Source organism: Watersipora subatra, chromosome 4, assembly GCF_963576615.1.
Source record: "Watersipora subatra chromosome 4, tzWatSuba1.1, whole genome shotgun sequence".
Lineage (NCBI taxonomy): Eukaryota > Metazoa > Bryozoa > Gymnolaemata > Cheilostomatida > Watersiporidae > Watersipora > Watersipora subatra.
The window spans coordinates 40,783,861-40,805,551 of NC_088711.1; the positions used below are offsets into that span (position 1 = coordinate 40,783,861).

Genomic DNA, 21,691 nt, shown 5'->3' on the forward strand with positions numbered 1-21,691 from the left:
ATGTGAATGTTCAAGTGATTTTTGTCTTTCATCAGATCATATTCATTACTTCAACGGGAAGGATATGGTATTCAGCAGACAAGGACAGGTTGAGACATGCTACCATCTCCATTCTCTTGCAGTGACTGCGCAATAGATAGGTTTGTTTATCCTTACCCTCTAGATTCTGCCTTGGTGCGTCACTGCAGTAGCGCAGTCCCTTCTACAGATATTGTTTTGGTTCTGTGAGGGTGTCTAGTTAACCCTCTCCTTTTATATTAGAAATTGACGATTCAGTCGTCATCGGCCTGACCCATCTACAGGTGGTACCAGATTACATATATTACTGGTAGAAAACATTACACTGCATGAGAATCGAATTCAGATATTCAGCTTCCCAGCCAAGAAAACTGCAATATGCACCACTCGATTATCTTAATTAGCAAATGGTGCACCTGGGCATAACAAAGATTCTCATAATAGAAACTACATGTAGTTCTCGGCAAACAACCAATTTAGTTGTTCAAGTTTTTTTTTACTGTATAATATTGCTCTCCTAAACGGTTGAATCCCATTTATTTCACTATCACGCCATCGAAATTGCTTTAGCCACAACAAACACGATACAATGATCAGCATATCTTCGCTAAAGCCTCGTAAACAGTAATTTGGTCGCCATGTTTTGTGAGACTTTGGCACAGCCTGACAAAAACTAAACACTTGATAAATTACTAGATGGCACAGATTTGAACATTACTCACAGATATAAGTATTGCAAGTATAGGTGTTAAGGGTCAAGAGGCAAATAAATAGCATTATTGTGATTTGGTTTTCAGGACTCATTGCTTCGGTTATACAAAAGCTAATTTAGCAGAATTTAAACACTGTTATAAAATAACTAGCAGATATTAGCAAGATGAAAGTAGTAGAGAGTGCTAGCGGTTACAAGTATTGTAAAGGAAGTCTGAGAGACTCCCCTACGGCGCACCACATCAATCTCAAATCAACTGAGCAGGGATAGTCCAAATACTATATGTACGATTTTGTATATTTGTATATATAACTAGAAATTCCACTGTCATACAGCCCACGACCAAAGAGATGGCCAGAGATATTGGCAAAAAAATAAAGGGTACTGATGGTTGAGAAATGCAATATTAGCAATCAAATGGCTCTGCAGTGCAATAGGATAACTGCAATGGTAGCTGTAATGTACTGGGTGTGGGTGTTATTATATACAACAAACAGCAATAATGAATGGAAAAGATGTTTATATTTTCCCCCTGCAATAGGAGAAATGCAATATTGGCCAATATTAGAAGTGAAATGCACTGATATTCTTAGAATAATCAATTTTATTAATATAGTAATAATAGAAAACCAATACACAATTTTGTTTACATTTCAAAACGTCATAGGTAGCAATATCGAGAAGTTGTGGTATTTATATATGTTTTTAGAAAACTTATTTAAAAAGTGTTTGGTCATGACAAACAACAACAATGAAAGGAAAATATTACACGTTTATATCTCTCCCTTGCAATAGGAGAAATGCAATGTTGGCCAATATTATAAGTGAAATGCACTGATATTATTAAAATAACCAATATTGTTAATATAGTAATACAGCAATAATAGAAAACCTATGAGCGTTCAAGCGTCTCGAAGATTTCTGCAAACTGCAGCAAAATAAAAGCTGTTATAAAAGTGTTATAAAGCTGTAGGCCTAATTTACTGTAATGTATGTAATTCAGACGAGGCTTTTCCCTTGTGGATTTATTGGTGAGTGCACATATTTAACATATCAAACGGTCTACGTTTATTACAAAAACCTTCGAATAAATTCGATTACAAGTAAAAAATGTCATAGACTGATGAAATGAGCACAGTTTTCTCGTGAAATGCGCACTGCTAAATAGTTCTACTATCTGTCGCACGGCTTTATTGGCGTTTCAATTTTCGGTCTTAACTTTTATTAAACCGAGCTTTTCAAGCGTTTTGTAGCATTTTTCGTTCAAATTAATCTGTCTATTTGTGTATAATCCGATCAGATGGGTAAGTTTAAAGATAATACCGACGGTTTACAAAGACTTGGTAACATATTTAAATAGGTTTAAATGTGTTTTGTATCGTTATTATACTTTAACGACTTTACATTCCGATGCTTGAATTTGTTGATGAAATTTCTAGCCAAGGGTTCGTCTCATTGTTGATGAATAATTTTCGTAAGTTGTGTGCACATGCATTTATCATAAAAACTCCCACACTTCCGCTCCGCTCGTGTGGTCGTGGGATTATACAACAAAGAATATATAGAGAAGATGCAAAGTTGCTCTCTTCTTGTTTACGCCATTCTTTTTTACAAAAGAACGAAGGCGAAGGAAGCTCCGCCCTTCTTCACCGTGTGCCGGATCATTCTTTACGTTCACTATGAGCTTGACCAGGTCGAGCCGAGTTGAGAGTTGGCCCGGACACAGGCCGGCTGGCTCTCACCATAGCATTTTCTGCTGTTTCATTATTTCGTACCCAATATGATATCTGTCAAAAAGTTTTCTTTTTACCTGAACACAATTGTTATCTACCTCGCGATAAACTAAAAACTTTATGTTCTTAATTGATCAAATTGGTAATGTCGCCTTTCAACAGAAACAATATAGAGTATTATAGGCACTCGTATTGACCATTGTGGTTATGTATGGTAGGTAGTCACATTGACTCTATAGGGCTACTGCATCTTAAGAAGTTGAAAACAATGTCATGGTGCTCATGGCTAAATAATGTTATTTGGGTAGAAAAGACGTTTTTAGTTTCAAATGGATAACCACTTTAACTGATGATATTTTTTTTACCTTGTTAAATGCTATTCTAAACCTAAACACGTTAATGTTACAAACTTTGGGCTTATGTGTACATGTTTAGTACATGTATATATGTACAGGTCATTCTTGACTTACGGCTGCATTTGGTTTAGGCCGGCTGTAAGACGATTTACGTAAGTAGATTCCATATAGTGTCACTTAAAACTTTTGAATTAGTAACTGAATCAGTAATAGTTACAATAATAGTTCCTTTTTAACACAGTCTTGATACTTTGATGTATACAAAAAAGGTTTCACATTTACGATGGAATCTGTACTGCTATGTATTTGAGGCTAAAATTTTGAGGTTATTTTGATGGCACACGGTTTATCTTTATTTGCACGAGAAATGCAAGGAGTTACGGTGAGACATATATGAGGAGTTGCGGTGAGGCACGAAGAGTTGCGGTCAGAAGACACTGTGGAAGGTATTGAACAGCCAGAAGATTATAAAATGGTTCCAAACGAAAGCAACAATCAGATTGTAACTGGTCAAGCAAACGATGCTAATATTGTTATAAAATGTTAATTTTTGTTTTAAAATGTTAATTTTTGTTCCTGAATTTATTATAAATATGGTTTGCTTATCTCATTTTTTCTTGAACATATATTTGTAACATTTGATAGATTATTATTATATAACTTATTAATTAGCAGTTTTGTAGCATATTATTTGATAGCATCATTGCGGTAATCTGAATCGGCTTACAATGGATTGACTATCATAACCCCTCTTCTAGTGCATATAAAAAGCCAGTTTCGAATTGCGCTACGCCTCACACTAAGCTGCCTGACCTTTCCACGGATGCGGTCATAAAGTCGAGTGGACATATATTGCATAGGTCATAAGGCGACTTACTGTATAGGTAGTTTTATTATTGCAAATAAGCTGACAGTCACGCGCACAGTGAGAGATCGTCATGTGTAATAGTTCCAGGTTCAAACATCATTTTTCCTAACGCTCGTAGCGTGACTTCGGGCAGACGGGTGGGCACAGCTCTTATTATAGTAAAGATTGACTTTTGCTTCTGATATTTTTAAAGTGTGTTGTTAGCCCTTAGTTTTGTTTGTAGATATATAGCGTGGTTTACTGTGACTACTGCATAGTTTGTTTGATTATGCTTTGTACATGACTGACCACTGCATGACTCATCATTTCTCATGATTGCACAACTGATGTGGAATGAACATGTCTATTTAGGAATTTTCTACTTTCTAAAATCTAGATGTTCTGTTTTTTTATAAGCAGGCCATACTCTACAGTAAGAATCAATCCTATTTCAGAAGTTATTCAACCAGGTTACTTAATATTTTCCTGGGACTCTATACTAAATTCATTTAGTTATATTCTGATGACAGGTTTCCCTTGTACATCGTATCCACCTGGTGACAGTGAATTTAACCCTAATGTGATTCGGTGCTTTTAATAGGAAATTACAAGTATACATGGGTGGATGATCATATCATATTACTATATACATGTATATGTTATCGAAACCCCAGGCGATGAGCTTCCTAAATAGCACAAACATGGTTTTGTTGCGCATACTTGGCAAATACTGCCTACACACACTCCAGCCAAGTGATAGAATCTGTTATTGGAATGGCGAATTACAAAGGATAGCAACTAGCTTTCCTATATAGGCTACGGTAATTGCATTTTCATGCTTTGAATGGGCTCGAATGGGAGTTGCTTTTATTCCAAATCATAGAATCAGTAAACACGATCAACCATCTTCTTTTCATTAAATCTGTGCGAAGGCATTCACTGTGAGAGTACAACTTGACATCATAGAAATGCTCACTGCAGATGATTTCGAATCAATAATACTCAGCCAAGCTATGGCTGATAGTGCAAAAAGATTTCAGCATTGCGATCAATTGCAATCAGGCATCTTGGCTTAGCTGGTGAAACTAGTTGACTACGTATGGATTGAATATAATTTTCTATGCTAAAACACATGTTTTTCGTTTTTCGTATTAATAAATTAATAGTCTCTGTGAAGTCTGTCCCTGAGACTTAGGAGTGGGCATAGCAAACGCTGACTTGGAAACTGAACTTTTGCATAATGAATACTGCCTCTTTAAGATAAAAGATTTTCAATCTTCGAATTGGAACTATTTCTTCTTGATACCAAGCTACAATAATTTTTACTCAATTAAATTATAGTACATCTTTTCTACTGTTAGTCTAGGCCATTACATAAGTATAGCAGATCAATGTTCCTTATACACACAATTATGTTATTATATCATATATATTGTATCATAATATTGTTCACAGAATAGAAATACAAAAGGTTAAGAATAGACTCTGCAATATATTCTACAAACTATATTTTATATGTTTTGGTCTAAAAAGTATGTTCAGCATACTAAGGTTATTATATGACTTTTTATGCATAAAAAAGCAAAACTCTAATAACATAATAATCCATCTACTGCAGGAAAAAATGATTCTCACTAAAACATTTGTTCTGAAAATTAACCTGAAAACTAACTAAGAGAAGAAGAGCGTAGAATAAGAAAGTGTACGATCGACTCTTTCTCTTCGGACTTCAGTTCCTCAGGCTTTCGATGGTAATTTTCACTTGCTATTATTAATACTATTCATATTATACTGTATTCTCTTGCAGGTACGACTATATTTTATTCTCTCATGTATATTGCACATGTATGTAGCCATACTGTACATGCTGCATTGTAGCCTTGGAGTATGTGTGCAAGATGAAATAGTTGTTTAACGTACAGTAATCAAATTGTAATGTTCGGACATAGAAAAAACCCAGGCACGGTTCAGTCTGTATCAGTTCGAACAAGCGAGGGTTGACTGTATCAGGAACAAGCATTTTCTTATTATATATATATATATTTTAGTACAGGTATAAAATGTCTGTTCAGTATGTAGAGCAGTCCTTTATTAGTTTAGTATTTCTTCTGGACCATCCTTTGACTCATTACTGAAACCTGTGTCCACCTGTCAACCATGTCATACTTCATTACTTCATGACAAGAAACTCGTCACAATTTAAGCTGATTGATCCGACATGTTCTTATGTACTTCTTTTAATTAACTCATTCCTGAGCCTTGCACTGATGAAATCTTTTCCAGCATCATCATTCCTTTCTATTGTGTAATTTTTAGTACCACTTTGGGGTTTGACCAGATAAACTTGGCCCTCTTCGGTAGCATGGTCCTGTAAAAATTTCAAGAATACTTTTATCCTGGCAAGGCATTGTGCTCTCTCATTGGTTTTCCCATCTACCAATCGTTTAAGGTCTGTTAGAGACTGCCTCTCAATTACATCAACATATTTAGCTCCATCAGCTCCGTAAGTCTTCGTAATCCCAAGATAGATGGTCCCTATGTTGAGGAAGCAACACTGTAGCCACCATTTCAATAACTGATCAGGATAAGCTGTCTCGAATCCCTTTTTATAGGTTTTAAGCTCAACGCGGTCTTCACCATCAAGACAGTCGAGTTCTCCTGAAACGATTAGGTCATGGCCTCCTAAGTTTACCTTGCACAGGGCTCCAAATTCTTTGTTTTGGTCTATTCCTCTTGAATCACCAGTTTTGGTTGTTGTCAAATATTGCTCAAAGCGCAAGCCTGAATATCCATCTGCCGGAAAATCCTCAGTAGGATAGAGGTAAAGGTAGTAAGAGTTTTGAAGTTTAACAACTCCTATGCCTCGGCCAACCTCTAGAGAATCGGTTGCAACCACCAACAGCACTTTTTTTTTGCATACGAATGTCGCTTTACCCACTAGATCATGGTAAAGCAAACTTTGTAATAGAATGTCGATGTTTTCTCCTTTCCATACGTTGGGCAAATCTCGCCGACCTTCCGATAGGTCAAGTCGTTCACTTTTTGGTTTTAAAGGTCTTTTCAAAACTGGATAACAACTTTTATCGTTTGTGCTCTCCAAGTCGATTTCTCTTTGACCACCTTCCGCTCTCTCAACTTCCTTCTTTTTTGTCATGTAATAGTAGTCTTCTTTTTGGACCTCGACCTTTACATTTCCTTGCCTTCGAATCTGATTCTCGGAAAGTTCAAGTACTGCCAAGGTTTCATGTCGGTCGGCCATCGTAAGTCTCTATCTACATGTACATAACATATAGATAGAGGTTTAGGGTTATACCTTTTTATTTAAGGCTGTAATAAATCTCACAGATGACATACATGAAAAATATCTTTATTTAATTACATTTTATTATATTAGTGTTTGAATTAGTACCCACTCTAGCATGAGAAATCGTGAGGTGTGCTGATAAAGCACAAAGAAATAACTAGCGGCACAATTATTTAGAAATGCTCAAAGATGATCAATTGGTGCAAATCTTAGAGCGTCAGTCTACCATTCCAACTGTAAGGAGTTTCATTGAAATCATTATTTTCATCTCAACTACTAAACCTTGCTTTGGGACAAACAAACAGACAGACAATGCTCCTATAATATTAAATGTATAACTTTGTTTTTAAGCAGACAGAATAATTATCTGCAAGGTGGTGGATTGACGCAGATGTTAGAATCTTGGTCTGCCAAGCTGAATGTCAAGAGTTTGCATCTAGCAAAAAATGGTATTTTATCCTAACCTCTAACCTTTAACCTCTAACCCTAGCTTCGGACAAACAGATTTTTATTATAGTAAAAGTTGTCTGGTTTTGACTTCTCAAACTGGATGCTACTTATTTAGCTGATCTACTTATCATGCTTCAGTTCAGCTCAGAAAGATAAATGTAAAACCAAAAGGCCTATCACTCTTTTACCAGAGACATATATTGTCCTCTAAGTCAAATGCTGCTCCAAGTTACAATCCCTTTGTATCAAAGACTGATAATGAAGAATTAGAGTGCTTTAAGGTTTTGCGACTTGATATGAACAACTATAGTTGTTCATATATGATCAGTGTCTAAATGCCCTTAATACTGTTGAACTAAATGTGTTATTAGATAATTGCTGTTTAAAATACTCAAATCGTATCTCTAATCTGTCTGACCATCCATTAAATTCCTACATTACAAAAAAGACACTACACCTTACGCATCAAACACTGTTACCTTGCCAATCCACATTATAGAACAAAGTTATGTAAAAAGAGCTTTTTCTCCCAATAATAATTTTTTGTCTCATGGTCTAAATTGCTTTAAACGGAGTTGACTGGTGATAATTAAGTTCAGATCTAGATGTATTTATTTGTTTAGTATTGTGCATGTCCATGAAATTTGAGTTATCTTTCACTGCCACTTTCAGCAAATTGCGACTTATATAACTCTATTAAAAAAAACTCTCAAATGTATCCAATAAACCTTTTTAGCGTTTAGTGAATTCGTTTGTTATAAGGCAAGCATTCATTATTGCAGCTCGTAAGCATCAAAAGATTTATCAAAAATTCGGGTCACTGTTTGTGCCGATGCATCGCCATCGCCATCAAACGCAAACTAACCATCATCAGACCAACTTGTTTATCAGATACAGTGGACACTTCTATTAATAACACTCCACTTAGCATAAATAATTTGTGTTCTGTTTTTGCTTCGTACTACATAGAAATTTTTGTATAAAGTAAACCATCCTGTTATTGCAAGTTCTCAAATTCGATTTGAATACGAGCACCCCATAATTAACCATAAAAATGTCATTTTCTCTTTCGCCACACTTGAGAGATAAAAGGTGTATCCCTATATACGGTTTACTAGTAGTACATTCACAGTCTAGTGTACTGTGTGAGTGATCGTCAGGTGTGCCAATAAAGTACAGAGAATAAGTATGTACACAATTATTCAGAAATACTTAAAGGTGGTTGATATATGCAGGTGTTAGAGTGACTGTCTACCAATCTGAGTTATATGAGTTGGAGTCTCGTTTAAATCAATTTTTTTATTCCAACATCTAACCTTGGCTTTGAAAAATCAGACAAACAGACAGACTCTTACAATAGTAAATATATTATTTTGTTTTAATTCACTTTAAACAAATAGTATACAGTATTTTTATTTTTGTTCTTCACAAACTTTTCTATTTGAAGGCAAAGAGGAGAGATTTTGAGACAATCTTAGTACAGATTAATCCACTTTCATGTATTTTACTGTTCGAATAACGTAAATTCCCTATAGCATAAATGTTCTTGGAACGTATTATTCACGTTGTAGGAACGTCAATTGTACTATCATATCACCAACAAAAACTAGGTGCAATTGCAAGCAGTACGCAAATTGAATTCGAACACCTGATTGCAGCAGACTAGAGTTGCCCCGATTTTGGTATCGGAATCGGTATCGGTGCCGATATGAGTGTCAAGTATCTGAATCGGTATCGGCCGATCTTTTCTTAAAAAATCTGAACCTGCCGATACTTTTTACAGATCAACCATTTAGCAGAAAACTGTATTTTAACCTGCTATACTAATAAAAATTCATCAGCTGTAAGCTTCTTACTTTTACTTAAAGGTTGACTTGCAACAAAATTCACATTACAGTTATTTGGTATCAAAAGATTCGCCATGTTTTTCTCTGTTGTGTGGTAGGTGCCAAATATGTGGAAATGTGATTAAAAGCTCTTAAAAGCTCAAAAACAAAAAGCCGCCGTAGATTGGAATCTCTTGATTTCGATGACGTATCCGCGCTGTATGGTTATTGTCTTGTCACGTGATGTTCTCGCGTGAATTGAAAGGCCAATAAAAAGCTCAATATCAAACTTATCGTAGCAATAGTTTATGATAATCACTTCGGGTTTTACCTAAGACCCCGTATCAAATATAGATGCTCGCTACTTTACAGTTTCGGCTTGGCCATTCCGTTCGACTATTCATGTCTGAGTTGCGATCGTAAAAAATTCAAATATATAATATCAAATTCTGAAGAGTTAAGACTCTGGCGTTTCGAGCCTGACGCTCTATCTGAAGAAGATCCTCAACAGAATCAAACCTCCCAGCAAGTAAGCACCGCCACTAGCCAGCTCTTATGTGCCAAGCTAGCTAGTAGTAATAGTTTTAGCTTGAGAGTGATAGAACGAATATTATTATATATGATTTTAATGATGATAATTATCGCTTCAATATTGCGAAAAAATAATTAGATTTTTCTCGAATGACAACATTAACAATTTTAATATTTAAATCTAGTGCTGCACTGATATACTGTTGGATAACATCGACCTGATGTATTAGCTATGGTTGCATAGACATATCTGTTCATTTCTTTAGGAGCTAATACCACCGGCTACAGAGTGGTGTGCCTGCGAGCGTTGTCAAGACATGCCATCTCTTCCTGAATGTTTGTGCTGCCATTATGCTGAGTTTGCGCATTGTCTCCTTGACCGAGGGGAGCATGAATGCCTGCGTATGCATCCTGGTGTAAACGAATTTGTGGCGTCTGCACCCCTTGAGTTGAGGTGGAATAATTACCTGCGATATCATAGTGAGTTGGATATTCATTTAATGCCAACAACACCAAGGCTACGCTAATGTGTCAAGCATTATCTACAATTCTTGTGTTACACATTTAATGCATCAGTTGAACACACATATTCTGAACTCATGGAACACAAGGAGAACTGGTATATTTGGCTTGTACACTTACTACAGTAGAGAGTGTATTAGTTTTATGATTTTATTATATAAAGATCGAGATTATTTTGATGATCAGCAATTATTGTTTTTCAATAGTTGTTTTGGTAGATAATCTATTCCCATTTGGAGAGCCATCGCCAAATGCTCGGAAAAGGTTGTGTGCATACCGCAATCTTGTGTTTTGGGTTATGCCGCAAATCTTGTTTGCAAGTCTGCAAACTCTTCTTCATCATCCGTTGGTGGGAAAAGAGCCCGAATCTTAGACACCAAGCATGCAGGTAGAGGCCGTCGCTCACGGCGACAAATTTGCGGCATAAGCCAAAACACAAGCTTGCAGTATGCACACAACCTTTGTAACAACATCCGTTGTAATGGACCTCACTCTCAGGCCGTGGGAAATTAGATCGGACTGGCATCGCTTGAAGCCTTCCAGCTCCATGGTGTTAGAGCTGGTGGTCTCTGTTGACTGCAAAGTAAAGAAAGTTACGACCAACAATTACTTTCACATTATTTGAATGAACTATTTAGCTAGATGAGCAACTTCATGTTTATGTATTGATAACTACTAAAAAATTTGGGTTTTTGTCAGGCTGTGAAGTAAAAACTGTCAAAGTTTTACCTTGACAAGATGGCTGCTGACTATTAAACCGCAGCTCTGATCCATCATAGTGTAGGCTCTGTATAGTGCGCAATGCCCCGGACTATCGCATCTACCGTCACCTGCCAAATCAAGCTCCCAATCGATTGCTGCCATCAATCCCTCGTTATGCAGGGTGTACTGCTCAGCAATACACTGTAAAATATTGTAAAACTTCATTATACAAGATTAATTTGTATCATTATCATTAGTCTAAGAATGTAGAATCCTCTTCCCCCTTTTTGTGCTATATTATGATGAAGAATCAGAATTTTGAATTATAATATATTTTGCTTGAAGGATGACATATTTTCATTTCAAGAAAAAAATTGTTTCTAAATGTTGTTATTCAATTAGTGTGCCAAGCTTTTACTCACATTTTCCAAGTTTATGAGTAAATATTAACACTCACACCATGTAAGTATTCTCTTTGTTGGTAGAGGCAAACGCTGTGGCTTGGTATTGCGATGTTCAGGAGCGACAGAAAACGGAGGTTCTGCGTAAGGCATCCGCCAGAAAAGAGTGATGCAGCTGCCAGCAGGGGGTTGATGACGTGAGCTCTGTTCACCCTGGCAGTTGTTTCCCAAGTGTACGATCGCTGACAGGAGGCACATGTAACCTTGAACTCTACCCATCCGCCTTCTCGCACCATAGTGAATGAGCAGGGGAGGGCACAGGTGTGACAGTGAAATAGTCGCTGGAGTGCTGTCACACTTACTATTATTTTCTCCTCTTTGAAGGAGGATTCGGGTCTGAAATCACAACACAATAGTTGACTTGCAATAAGATTTGTACAACATCATTTCCTGTTATTATATCATATTTGCTTGATCAGAAAAAGAATAAATATATAGCCATGCAATCATGACACAGATTTTACAAAACCCTATCAGAATCCATGATATTGTAAACATAAAATGTGAGTAATAACTCTATGGATATTTTTTATATTTTGTCAAGTTTGGTTTAGTTTAGCTCTATGTTACATGTAATTGGAGAGCGTTTGACGCTGGCCAACATAGCGCTCAAACTCTTCCCAGTCTTCAGTGGTTGGCACAAACTCTTCATCTAATACTAATAATAATCAACTAATAATATTAATATGCTATTAACGATGATACCAGAAAATGACAATAACTATTTTATATAACATATCTATAAGTGAGTGGGGGTTAAGAAATTTGGCGAAATTAATCGTGAAACAACATTATTTTATCAATTATATATTAATATATTACGTTTTACAGATAGATATGCAGTATGAATTAGTTTTGTTATTATAATAAGAATAATACACGTAATTAAAAAGATAAAATACTAATAATATAATATTACAATTAAATGACATTAATATTGTTATATTAAATATAGATTAATACAGTACTATTAGGAGAATACTAGAAAATAACCCGAGTTACAACTACTAATACAAGTAGTTCATAAAATAAATTACTCACGTGCTTTGGTGATATGTGGAGTATTCAAACAGGTTAGAAAACATGTCGTCTTTGAACTGGCGAAAACAAAGGTAAGAGTAAGCAGGCGAATAAATAAAGTTTGTCACATCCAGCTTCACCCAGTTGCTCCACGCCCGGTGAAGGTCTGGTCTTTTCTCAGCTCTTGGCCAAAAAAAAGGTGCTTCTCAGCTTGGCAGCTGCACAAACACTATGTGGCGCGTTAGTCATGATGACGAATTGAAATAAACAAGTTTAATATGAGAAAGCGTGTTTGCTATTTGCGATAGATCAAACTTGAACTGAAACTAACATTATCTGATCATGTGACTTACAATTCCCGCTATATGGCGCGAAAATTTTTTACAGCATTTTTCAACCATCATAGCGGACCAAAAGGCTCATCATTTTTATCAGAGGATGATATGCAATCGTTCAAGCTAAGCTTAAAAAATTAAACATATTTTTATGCTACGTTTTGAGATATCAGTGCTCAAAGTTGCAGCATTACGATGCCGATAAAATAGACGCGTAAGAACAATAGACATGGTTTTTATCGCAAGCGTGAAGTATATTTGTGAAAATAGTTCGACGAATAAGGATGCATGAAAGTGTAAACATAAACTATCTCGCACACATTTTAGCCGTTTTAGCACACATACGTCACATTTTAGCTGTTTTGGAAAACGAATCCAAACTAGGGCGATCTCGTGTGGCTGCGATTTTCTGTTCGTTTTTAGCTTTTACGAGCTTTTAATCACATTCCCACATATTTGGCACCTACAACACAATAGAGTAAGACATGACGAATCTTTTGATACCAAATAACTGTAATGTGAATTTTGTTGCAAGTCAACCTTTAATAAATTTCAGGCCTGCCACACAATTTATTTCATGTCTATAGCCTGATCAACACAGCGAAGGAAACTTTTTAGCCAGAACGTAAACAAAAAGTGTGGTATTTCCCAATTACAGCGATAGGTTTTATTGCAAGCAATCACGAACAAGATAACAAAAATGGGAAACAAGAACACAGTGTAATATTTCTATTTACTAGCATTACGAAAGTAATTTAAACAGTCGACGCATAAAGTTATCTATCACTCTCTTGATCCTGACGATACAATGGATCGTTTGTATTGTACAAAAAACGGTAACCCCAGTGACGTATCGGTATGTAGCCTGTCCTCCAACATCTGTTGCAAGGGAATCCCCCTTCAGGACGCTTGGCTACATTGATAATGATAGAAGAAAAGAGACGTCTTACTGAGATAATTGAATCACTAACGGTTTTTAAAGGAAACATTGATTTGCTATAAACTTGTACAGGCACAGCAGTTCATCTAACAATAGAAGAGGGACTTCGTTATCACAGATAGAACTGTACCACTAACAGTAATTACCTTTATTTACAAATTACAAGAAACATGGACTGTTTTGTTACTACATGTGTTGTATATTGTTAGAGTTATCATATCTTTATTAATTAGTAATTGATAATCAGTCTGGATAAGAGTTGTCTACCCTTCTTCCCATGATGCTACAAGGCCTTCCCATGATGCAACCAAGAATGGCACTTCCTGAGGATCTGATGAAATGCGAGAACGCTAAATAAATTACGACTGTAACTTTAATCTTTAACGATTGACATCATCTAGATAGTTTAGGGCTGGCCAGCCATTAGGTTTCATCATCAACTAACCAGACAACATTTAGGTAATTATCACAACTTATAACATGGTGGCAGCAAAATACATCAAGATTTGCTGATTGATGAGAACCCAGCCAAGTAATATATTTTGAATATCAGCTGATTAGACCTGCTTCTTATTTGTTTTCCAATTTCTGTGTACTGCTTGTGTGTTGCTATGGATGGTTTTGGATTAACCTCACCGGCTGAGCTGTGCATGGATGGAAATTTGGCGGAAAACTGGAGGAAATGGAGGAGGAATTTTGAAAATTATTTGGATGCAATAAACCTCATTGCTGGGCCTGCTGATGAAGATGGGGCTTGGCCACCGGCAAATAATGCAATATGGAGGAGACAAATAGCTATACTACGACATTGCATTGGCGAAGATGCTGTGGAAATATTGGATCAATTTGAATTTGATGAGGAGGCAGAGCCACCTGAAGTTAGGACTCGCCTTCCTGATGTCTTGGCAAAATTTGAAGGTTACTTCAACCCGAGGAGAAACCTACTGTATGAATGGTATGTTTTTATGTCTTTGACTCAAACCGAAGGTGAACCTATTGATATGTTTGTTAAAAGGCTAAAAACTCAAGCTAATAAATGTGAATTTGCTGAGCAACGAGACATGATGATATTAGTACGCTGTGTGTTTGGAATAAAAGATCAGAGGCTCAAGGAAAAATTGTTGCAAAATAGAGACGTAAACCTGAACAATGCCATTGATATGATCCGAGCATCAGAAGTCACAAAAAATCAATTAGCTGAAATGGCTAGTGAAAAAGTGGTGGCAGTTGTAAACAGAAGCAACGGAACAAGTAAAGGACCTCCTATACCAGCGCCTAGGAAAATTATTGACTGCAAATTTTGTGGTTATGACCACTTTAAAGGGAAATGTCCTGCCTATGGAGAGACATGCAATAAATGTGGCTTGAAAAATCATTTTAGAAAAAAGTGTACTGGTACCAAGAAGGAAGTAAATTCAGTCACGGTAAAAAGATCGGATATTGGGGTTAGTGACCTATTCATTGGAATGATAGCCAACGATAGAGATTCGAAAAAAGGATGGTATAAATCATACAAACTTTCACATGATTCTGTTTCAAAACAAATCACTTTTAAAGTAGATACTGGTGCACAGGCAAATGTTTTACCATTGAAGTATGCCAAAGATCTGAAGGCTATCATACAAAAAAGCACTGCAAGACTTATAACATACTCCAATGATGTCCTACCAAATGCTGGCAAAACCACGCTAAAGCTAAATACTGACAAAACAGAAGATGAACTCGTATTTGAGCTTGTTGACGAGGATGTTGTACCAATATTAGGCCTTCAAGCATGTGTGGAACTGAATATAGTCAAGAGAATTGACAGTGTTAACAATCAAGCCATTTTAGAGGAGTATGCAGATTGTTTTCAGGGAATGGGCTGTCTCGAAAAAGAACATACTATTAGGGTAAATTCTGAAGTGAAACCAGTTATCAACAGAGCAAGACGCATACCTCTGAGTATGGTAGACAAAGTGAAAGCTGAGCTAGACAAAATGGAAGCCAATGACATAATTGCCAAAGTTGACCAACCAACACCATGGGTAAACAGTATGGTGGTGGTAGAGAAACGAGATGGCAGTGTCAGAATATGTCTAGATCCAAAAGAGTTAAATAAAGCGATTCTTCGTGAGCATCATTATATTCCAACGCTAGAAAACATATCATTCAAGTTCACAGGAAAATCTGTTTTCACCATTGTAGACATGAAAGCAGGATACTGGCATGTTCCACTCGATCGCCAATCACAGCTACTTACAACTTTCAATACGCCATTTGGCAGGTACTGCTACAAGCGTCTACCCTTTGGGATTAATTCTAGTGCAGAGGTATTTGAAAAGAGAGTCGAAGAAGTATTTGGTGACCTTGATGTTTGCATCTATTTTGATGACTTGATTATTGCTGGTACAGACCAAGAAGATCATGATAGAAAACTCAGAAGATTGCTACAACGGGCAAGAGAGAACAACATTAAATTTAACAAGGACAAAATTCAACATAATCAGTCGGAAGTTAACTATTTGGGCCACATTGTGTCCAAGCATGGGCTAAAACCTGATCCAGAAAAGGTCAGAGCAATCAAGCAGATGCCAAACCCAGTAGACCGACAAGGAATTCAAAGGCTCATGGGATCACTTAATTTTCTGAGAGGATATATTCCAAATATATCAAAGGAAACTCAACCAATTAGAGACCTACTAAAGAAAGATACTCCATGGGTATGGGGCAATCAACAAGAAGAGGCTATGACTAAAATAAAAGCTGTTCTAACTAATGAACCAGTTCTGAAGTATTTTGACACAGAGAAAGACATTGTTTTGCAAGTAGATGCTTCTCAGGGTGGTCTAGGAGCAGTTTTGCTTCAAGCGAATCAACCAGTAGCTTATGCCTCACGGGCTCTAACTAAGACTGAAGAGGGCTATCCACAAATTGATAAAGAGTTACTAGCTATAGTATATGGGTGTGAAAAATTTAACACTTATACTTATGGACGTGGAATTGATGTTCAGACAGATCACCAACCTCTGGTCTCCATTGTTCAGAAACCACTTTGCAAAGCATCACCTAGACTACAGAGACTTCTTGTAAGATTACAAAGATACAGAGTTGAAAAGATCCACTACGTGCCTGGCAAATATCTATACTTAGCTGACACTCTGTCACGGGCATATCTCGAGGGCATCAGCGATAACATTGAAGATGATGTTGTCATGATTCACTCACTTCAGTTAGAAGAGTCCGCCAAAGAAGAAATAAAGATGCATTATGCCATGGATGATACCATGAAACTCCTAACATCGGCAATTCTAAGTGGTTGGTGTTGGGCTGTAAAAAAACAGGTTCCAATTGAGTTACAGCCATATTGGGGTGTACGTGATGAGTTATATCTCAGTGATGGATTGATTTACAGAGGTGAGCGTCTAGTGATCCCTAAGTCTCAGCAACGCCCATACCTCACGAAGCTTCACTCAGGACACTTGGGAATGGATAAATGCATCGAGAGAGCGAAACAAAGCATGTACTGGCCTGGCATGAATCAACAGATTAAGCAGCTTGTAGCTGAGTGTCCTATATGCCTGAGATTTTCTAACAGACAACAGAAAATGCCGTTGCTACCACATGAAGTACCTAAGTTACCATGGAATAAAGTTGGAATGGACATACTAGAGTTTAAAAACAACAGCTACTTACTAGTGGTGGACTTTTATTCTCATTATCCAGAACTAAGGATCATCAAAAGGAAGACTGCCAAAGATGTCACACTAGCATTAAAAAGTATATTTGCTGTTCATGGAGTACCTATTGATGTAGTTGCAGACAACATGCCTTTTGGTAGTATGGCTCTACGTCAGTTTGCATCCGAATGGGGCTTTAACATTACAACTTCTAGTCCACGTTATCCCAAATCCAATGGTATGGCCGAAAGATACGTTCAAACAGTTAAGCAGTTCTTGAAAAAGGCAGCTGCTGATGAATCTAAGTCGGACATTTATCAATCATTGTTAGCCTACCGACAAACTCCAGTCCAAGGTCTACCTTTCAGTCCATCTGAAATGCTCTTTAACAGATGTATTCGCGGTCCATTGCCTTACACTAGAAGGACCTTAAAACCATTGATTCCTGACGCATATCCCTTGCTATCAGAGAGACAAAGAAGTCAAAAGTTAAGCAGTGATAGACAGGCTAGAGACTTGCTTCCTTTACATAAAGGAGAAGAGGTAGTCATCAGAACAGATGACGAAAATGAATGGAGCAGAGGACAAGTGTTAAGTAAAACACCACATCCACGGTCTTATATGGTAGACTCTGGCACATCACACCTTCGTAGAACTAGAACCCATATCAAGCCAGTCCAAAGTATACCCGATGAAACAGATGAAATGACAACCATGAATGAACGAGCTATTCCTGATGAATCACAAGACTTAGCTCCCGGTAGCACACCGAAGAAGCAAGACACCCCAAAGCCAACGCAACGAACAAGTGCACGTAGCAATCGTGGCAAGCTTCCTTCAAAGTACGACTCCTACAAAATGTATTAGCAGCTGTCCCAGCTGCTACTTTAACCGTATATATGTTCTTTGTATTAATTGTTAATGTTTAAAGACTTTATGTTTTGGATCTAAACTTCCGAGGAAAGGAAGGATGTTGTATATTGTTAGAGTTATCATATCTTTATTAATTAGTAATTGATAATCAGTCTGGATAAGAGTTGTCTACCCTTCTTCCCATGATGCTACAAGGCCTTCCCATGATGCAACCAAGAATGGCACTTCCTGAGGATCTGATGAAATGCGAGAACGCTAAATAAATTACGACTGTAACTTTAATCTTTAACGATTGACATCATCTAGATAGTTTAGGGCTGGCCAGCCATTAGGTTTCATCATCAACTAACCAGACAACATTTAGGTAATTATCACAACTTATAACAACATGCACGGTATGTCAGTATGTGAATATGTATATATTTTTTTCTATAAATGCAAACAAATAAATACAATAATATTCATGTTTTCTTTGCATTATGTTTGTATTTGCATAATAAAATGAGCTACTATCTATGCAACACAAAAGATCTGAATCGGTATCTGAATCGGATTATTTTTCAATTAGGATCGGTATATCGGATCGGTATCTGAATCGGCTGGTGAATTTAGAATCGGGGCATCTCTACAGCAGACCACAATTTTGCTCAGATAGAAAGAGAAAACTTTTTGAACGACGAAATGTCTGGAAGAACGGAAAAGTCGAAAGCCACTTGTTAACCACTACCACTTCCTTCTACCTTCTTCTAGTCAATATCTGTTAGTGATTGTATAAGGGTGTCCAACAACGTATAGCTTTTATACTTTTCATGATTTAAGGAATGTACTCCAACTACATTTGCAAGACTAAAACTTTGCAGATGATCTGTCTTCTCATCCTGTTCATTTTACTCGGTTGCACAATCAAAATAGATTTCTTTTATTTCCTAAACCCACCCTAAAGAAGTACAGTACGTGTGATCAAATATTGACAAAATAGCTGTCCATGGAATAGGGTACATGTCAAGCATTCTAGACTACCAACTAATGCTTCAGTTCTGCTTAGAAAGAAAGGTGTAAAACTAAAAGGCCTATAACAATCACAACTGTAGACGTGCTGTGCTGTTTCCAACAAAGTCTCAGTGCTCCCTAAGTGTCATAAGTTCCTAGTTATTTTTACTCATTCTATATTTGGTAATTCTTTTAAGTTTCAAACAACCTCTTTTTTGCAACTAGTCTAAAAAAATAACACAATATGAACTTTTTAAGAGACGTTGCTATTTAATCAACAGTTAAAACCTCTACTTACTGTTATACTTTCAATTGCTGTCAAACTCTTCGCTAGTCCAGTGAATTGTGCAGAGCATACCTATGCTTTTTGCAACTGCGCAAGTACAATATGAGGAAGCTGTGGCGCCCAGTGTCTGTTTGCAAGCCATTAGTTATGCAAGCATTCATGGCAAGCAACCTACAAAAAGTGGGGAATTCCCTTTTGAATATGTATTAGCTTCATAAGCACACATGACAACTGTTATCTCAGACAACACAAGAGTGACACTCCAGCCTATTCGGTTAAAAAGTTGGCTGTAAGTTTGTATATATGCTAGGTTACGTGGGATCAAGAAGATAACTGCGCAACAACAAAACAGTCTGTGAAGGTAAAGAACGGGTTAAAAATGGCCGCTGTTAACTGCGTAGCAGTAAAAAATAGATATACAAGTCAGGGATTACGTGTTTGTCACAATTTCCATTTCCATAACATTTCCATAATTCATTTCCATATTATTTCCATTTCCATAACATTTCCATAATTCATTTCCATATTATTTCCATTTCCATAACATTTCCATAATTTATTTCCATATTATTTCCATTTCCATAATTCATTTCCATAATTCATTTCCATAGTTTTTTCCATTTCCATAATATTTCCATAATTCATTTCCATATTATTTCCATTTCCATAATATTTCCATAATTTATTTCCATATTATTTCCATTTCCATAATTCATTTCCATAATTCATTTCCATATTATTTCCATTTCCATATTTTTTCCATTTCCATAACATTTCCATAATTCATTTCCATATTATTTCCATTTCCATAACATTTCCATATTTCTAAAATAAAATTTCCATATCCATTTCCATAAAATTATGGAAATATTTATGTTTATGGAAATGGAAAAGTAAACATTTCCATAATATGTTTAGCGATCCCTGCTTGATAGTCAACAGAATGGGTACGCTATATCAATATAGCTTCTTGATAGTCAACAGAATGGGTACATTATATCAATATAGCTTCTTGATAGTCAACAGAATGGGTGCATTATATCAATATAGCTTCTTGCTAGTCAACAGAATGTGTGCATTATATCAAGTAGATGGGCAATAAGGTTGTTATTTATTTCAAGGCTATCATATTTAATAACAAAGCTTCTCCCCGTAGGAGCAGCAAACACACCCATTTGCTTTCATAAATATATAAATCTAACAAAGTTCTCAATGGCTGGTATGAATCCACCCACATATGTATGAGCACGAGCTAAAACAGGCTGTCAGCCTTATATGATGACAGATCAGATCGATTCTGATGACATAATGAGTCATAACTTGGCTTACAGCAGCCCCGCCTAGATGTTGATTATATGATTTGTGACAGTGTTGTGTAATGTAAGACCTTTGCTCAAAGCTCTGCAGATTTACCTTTCGGCTAGCTAATCTGCTGTCTGTATTAAAAAAATGTAAAAGTGTAGTTTTGACGCTGCTTTTGCATAAATGCTGACTTTATTACCTCTCACACGACCTGCTCTAATCTGCCGTTCATGCAGTCAGCCTAGTGCGCTCACTTTGCCCACTTGCTTGCAATAAATTGCGCAGTTTTGGTCATAAAGCAACAAATCTCGCGGAATTTTAGCCTGCTAATTGCTTTATTACATAAAAATTGCTGTTAATTTTGTATTATGTTTATGAGCTCGTTAATTGCGGTCTAGTGCTGTCGAGAGCTGATGCTGCCAGCTTTAATGAGCTTTAGATGGCGGTGGAATTCAATTCTAGCAAAGTTGTTTAGCTGGTAGCTGAGCATGAGGAGGAATGGTAGCTCATCCGCGTTACTGGGCCGCGCTATCGTTTATTGTGTCACCTGTTGAGTGACTTCAATAGATGATGACTCACACATTGATACCGTCATGTCTGGTCTAAAGTAGTTGTCGATATTATAGTAAGCATGAAAGTTTATTGCATTAGCCACTCTTTTAAGTGACCATTGTTTCTAATAAAATCTTTATACTTTTCATTAAGGTGCAATTATTTATCTATATATTAGTTCATTTATGCTTATGCCTACCAAAGATTTCTCAATAATTTTATTTATTAAATAAGTCAAATTTTATGAACATCAAACCTTCAGAGGTATTCAG

The 21,691-nt window shown here is 36.6% G+C and overlaps 1 protein-coding gene and 1 long non-coding RNA gene across 2 annotated transcripts in view; both read right to left on the reverse strand.

The window, feature by feature from the left end:
* Window positions 1-5,464: 5,464 nt before the first annotated feature.
* LOC137393314 (uncharacterized) overlaps window positions 5,465-21,691 on the reverse strand; it is a 35,007-nt gene continuing 18,780 nt past the window's right edge. Inside the window, exon 3 of the mRNA XM_068079810.1 lies at window positions 5,465-6,358. Coding sequence (XP_067935911.1) covers window positions 5,891-6,358 — 468 coding nt within the window. The 3' untranslated portion in view covers window positions 5,465-5,890. The remainder of the gene's footprint in view (window positions 6,359-21,691) is intronic.
* Window positions 10,608-11,629, reverse strand: LOC137394849 (uncharacterized). The gene is made up of 3 exons (XR_010978392.1): window positions 11,459-11,629; window positions 11,029-11,202; window positions 10,608-10,875 (listed from the first exon to the last, which is right to left on the reverse strand). It is a non-coding gene; the product is annotated as an uncharacterized lncRNA (long non-coding RNA).